A 3,933-nucleotide genomic window follows, 5' to 3' on the forward strand; every position below is an offset into this window, starting at 1 on the left:
TTAATTATGATAAACTAAATGGAAGGCAACTAATAATAACTAATCAACATCACCCGCCGCCTTGCGTGAGCTGCTTTTTTATCAACAAAAATGGGATTGACTGTCACAGCTGTAATGGGAAAGCATGTTAAGAGATGGGATTTGAACCCGCGACCCGTACGTTACTAGTCGAACTCCCTAACTACAGGCATTGCCAGGCCTACTACTATAAAATATAGAAATATTAGTGTGTTTTTCTTCTGTTTTACTTGAAATAATAAATTGCTTTCAAAAGATAATAATACTATACACTTGTTGTGATATATTGATTATGTCCCTGAAGTTAATAATATAAAATATAATTTTCATTCGTTGATTTTACTGACAAAATAAAAGCACAAGGAACTTTTGAAGTTTTAAAATATGTAATTAAATTTAGCATTTACCACTCGACTGTAGATTCTTGTATATATTGACAAATTTTATTCTATGAAAAATTATGTTTGATTTTCCTTCAGATGTTCAACATGAATATGCTGAGAAATCATTGTAGTCAGTTAGCCAAGAATGAGTACAAAAAACCCGACATAGTTTATGTAGAAGGATTTCCAATTCCAAGTAAAATCTTTACTCAGGAAAACTTCCGCTCAGCAATAAATTACAAAGCAAGACCAGATGACATATTTCTTGTAGCATATCCTAAGTGTGGCATAACTTGGTTACAGTGTATCGTATGGGAAATCTTCAACAAGGGAGCACCCTTGCCAAGCTTCTGGGAAATGATGGTGGAGCATGTACCTTTTTTAGAAAGAACTGGAGCGGAAGCTGTCGAGAATATGAAACCTCCAAGAATTATTAAAGTTCATTTACCATATCATCTCATTCCAAAACACCCTTTAGCTAAGTACATATTTTTAGCTCGTAATCCATTTGACTGTTGTGTTTCATTTTACCACCACACCAAGAACTTTTCTGATACCTACGGTTTTTCTGACGGAACCTTCAATGATTACTTTGAATGCTTCATTCGAGGAGAGGTTCAATGTGGTGACTACTTGGACTACCTCTTGTCCTGGTGGCCACATCGTCATGACACTAACGTTCTGTTTATTACTTTTGAAGAAATGAAGTCAAATCCTGAGATAATTCTACTTAAAATTGCTAAATTCTTGGGAATTCAGTTCTACACAATGTTGAAAACAGACACGAAATTAGCGCAGAAAATCTTAGAAATCACAGACTTTCACACCATGAAGAGTAAAATGGATTTAACCTTCTACAGAAGTGTCGACAAAAATAACGACGTCAAAATAGTCAAAAATGTTAATTTTTTCCGTGAAGGAAGTGTTGGGAATTGGAAAAGTTATTTTACAAAAGAACAGACTCGGCGGCTCATCGATCACATTAAAGAAAAGACTAGAGATACAGATATTTGTCTCTTGTGGAAAGATATAATGAACAGTTGAGAAAAAACAAGAGACTGGATTATTTCATGTTTAATATTATTGAATACTTAAGGAGAATAATTACAAAAAATATCCTTTGAAATTGTTAAGCACTAAATCATGATATTCATGTACGTGTATTTTTAACTGAATTTATTTAGTTCTTTAGATATGAGCACAAAGTTAAAGACAAAACAATTTCTCGAGTTAATTGAAAAATAAATTATTCATTGCTCAAAGATGATTTATGCTTTACCTAAATTTTATTATAATTTGATTCATTATACAATATAATATAATGTGCTTCTAGTAGGAGCATTGTAGAAAAATTACAGAATTCTGCCTTGTCACTTTAAAACAGTTACCAAGGGTGTGCAGAAGGTTTATGTAGGTAAAGAAATAAATGACTTATACATACATATTTCAGTAAATACATGCTATTTCAAAAATTTCGAGTTATTGCAGCCAGAAGAAATTTCATCAATGTAAGCCAAGTTCTTTATCTTCGTTTATTTGTTTGTTTTTGAATTTCGCGCAAAGCTACACGAGGGCTATCTGCGCTAGCCGTCCCTAATTTAGCAGTGTAAGACCAGCGGGAAGGCAGCTAGTCATCACCACCCACCGCCAACTCTTGGGCTACTCTTTTACCAACGAATAGTGGGATTGACCGTTAATTATAACGCCCCCACGGCTGAAAGGGCGAGCATGTTTGGTGTGACGGGGATTCGAACCTGCGACCCCCAGATGGCGAGTCGAGCGCCCTAACCACCTGGCCATGCCGGGCCCATTTATCTTCGTAAACAGATGTGTTTTTTAAATGAAGTTACGTCAGGAAATTTGTTTTATATCGCATAGTGATACTGCATACATTCATTTTTATATATTTTAACCGCATTTTGCTGGTTAAATAGTTACCAAACCAATTCACATTATTCATATAAAGATTTGAGACATTTTTTGAGTTGACCGTCGTGTTATAATCCTTTCGTAGTTCTTCAATCTTGTGTTATAATCTCTCTGCACACACCCTGTAGCTTTTCTTTAAATTGAATCTGTGCATTTTCTATCCTATCTTCTATCAAACTTATCTGAGTCCACAATATCTCGTTCTTTTAATTCATCTCTTAAACTTCTACCTTTTTCTTCTTGGCCTTCTTTTAATTTTCTGCAACTTTATCTTTCTGGGTTTCTTTTAAATCTCAGTCTATTTCCTCTTAATCATTGTTTCATCATTTCCATTAAAATTCCAATCACACTTCGAGTACTTGGCCCCCCCCCCAGTGGCACAGCGGTATGTCTGCGGACTTACAACGCTAGAATCCGGGTTTCGATACCCTTGGTGGGCAGAGCACAGATAGCCCATTGTGTAGCTTTGTGCTTATTTACAAACAATCGAGTATGTGTAATTTTGAAGTCGAGTCCAAATTATATTAAAATTTTACCAAAATAATCCTATTTCTGACACCAGTGTAGAAATGGTTTATATTGTTGGGTGGGTTCTTTTAGATTATTCAGTAATAATAAAAATACAAATTCTATTCCATTAATGACAACGAAAACATTTTATTTCTTCGACTACAAGTTCTACTGTTAGCTTAACTGAAGTTCACTGATAAGCCTAAGTTCACATTAGACGTAGGTATAATAATTTCATTTACTGAGTTGCTTGATAATTGTTCCTGTTCTACAAAACGTACATTGTATCTCTTATTATTTCGTCGAAAACACAAACTTAATATTCCAAAACCCGAACTGACAAACAGACCCAATCAAAAACCCAATAAATTAATTCGCGTTTTATACTGCTCAAACTGTTACAAGACTTTAGAGGAAATTCCAGAAGTTAAGTCGTGTGCTCATCACGTGACTCCAACCCTTTTTTCTAAACAAACAACAGTACAAACATCAAAGTTAAAAACATAACAAACATATATATCAATTTCGGTAAATTTCCAAACCAAAATACTATTCTATAGGCCATGTATGAAACAACATCTAACAAGCTTTCTCAACAGCTATTTAACAAACAACAACATTTTAATGATGTTTTACTCACCCTACATATCGGAGCAATGCTAAAACACACCCTATCCATTACGATATTACGTATGTTTACTCAATTTCACGCAAGATTTATTTAAAAAGAAAAACATCATCATTTGAATACCCGTAAAAAGTACCCAAACATTACGAACTGCAGCTGATTTACCGATTCATTTATTTCGTTTCAAATACACGGAAGTTTAACTATTTACATACGCACGTATCTCAGGTGGAGGTAGGTTCGTTTTTAACGCAAAGCTACTCAATGGGCTATCTATGTACTGTAAATTGTGGGGAATTGAACCACGGATTTTAGCGTATTGAGTTCGTAAGCTAAACGCTGACCATCCGAGGAATCAAAAAGAGAGAGAGAGGGTTTATTGGGGTGGTGGAATCGACCTTACATTTATCACATTACAATGCTTAGCTAGCCGTAAGCTGTGTAATCCGAATTTATTTACATTAT

The 3,933-nt window shown here is 34.6% G+C and overlaps 1 protein-coding gene across 1 annotated transcript in view; it reads left to right on the forward strand.

Moving 5' to 3' along the window:
- The window catches only part of LOC106456976 (sulfotransferase 1C4-like), a 2,214-nt gene extending 769 nt beyond the window's left edge, over positions 1-1,445 (forward strand). The window contains exon 2 of the mRNA XM_022382788.1: positions 498-1,445. Within this exon, the coding sequence (XP_022238496.1) occupies positions 498-1,445 (948 nt within the window). The remainder of the gene's footprint in view (positions 1-497) is intronic.
- Positions 1,446-3,933: the final 2,488 nt, after the last annotated feature.

Source organism: Limulus polyphemus, unplaced genomic scaffold, assembly GCF_000517525.1.
Source record: "Limulus polyphemus unplaced genomic scaffold, Limulus_polyphemus-2.1.2 Scaffold277, whole genome shotgun sequence".
In the NCBI taxonomy this organism is placed as follows: domain Eukaryota; kingdom Metazoa; phylum Arthropoda; class Merostomata; order Xiphosura; family Limulidae; genus Limulus; species Limulus polyphemus.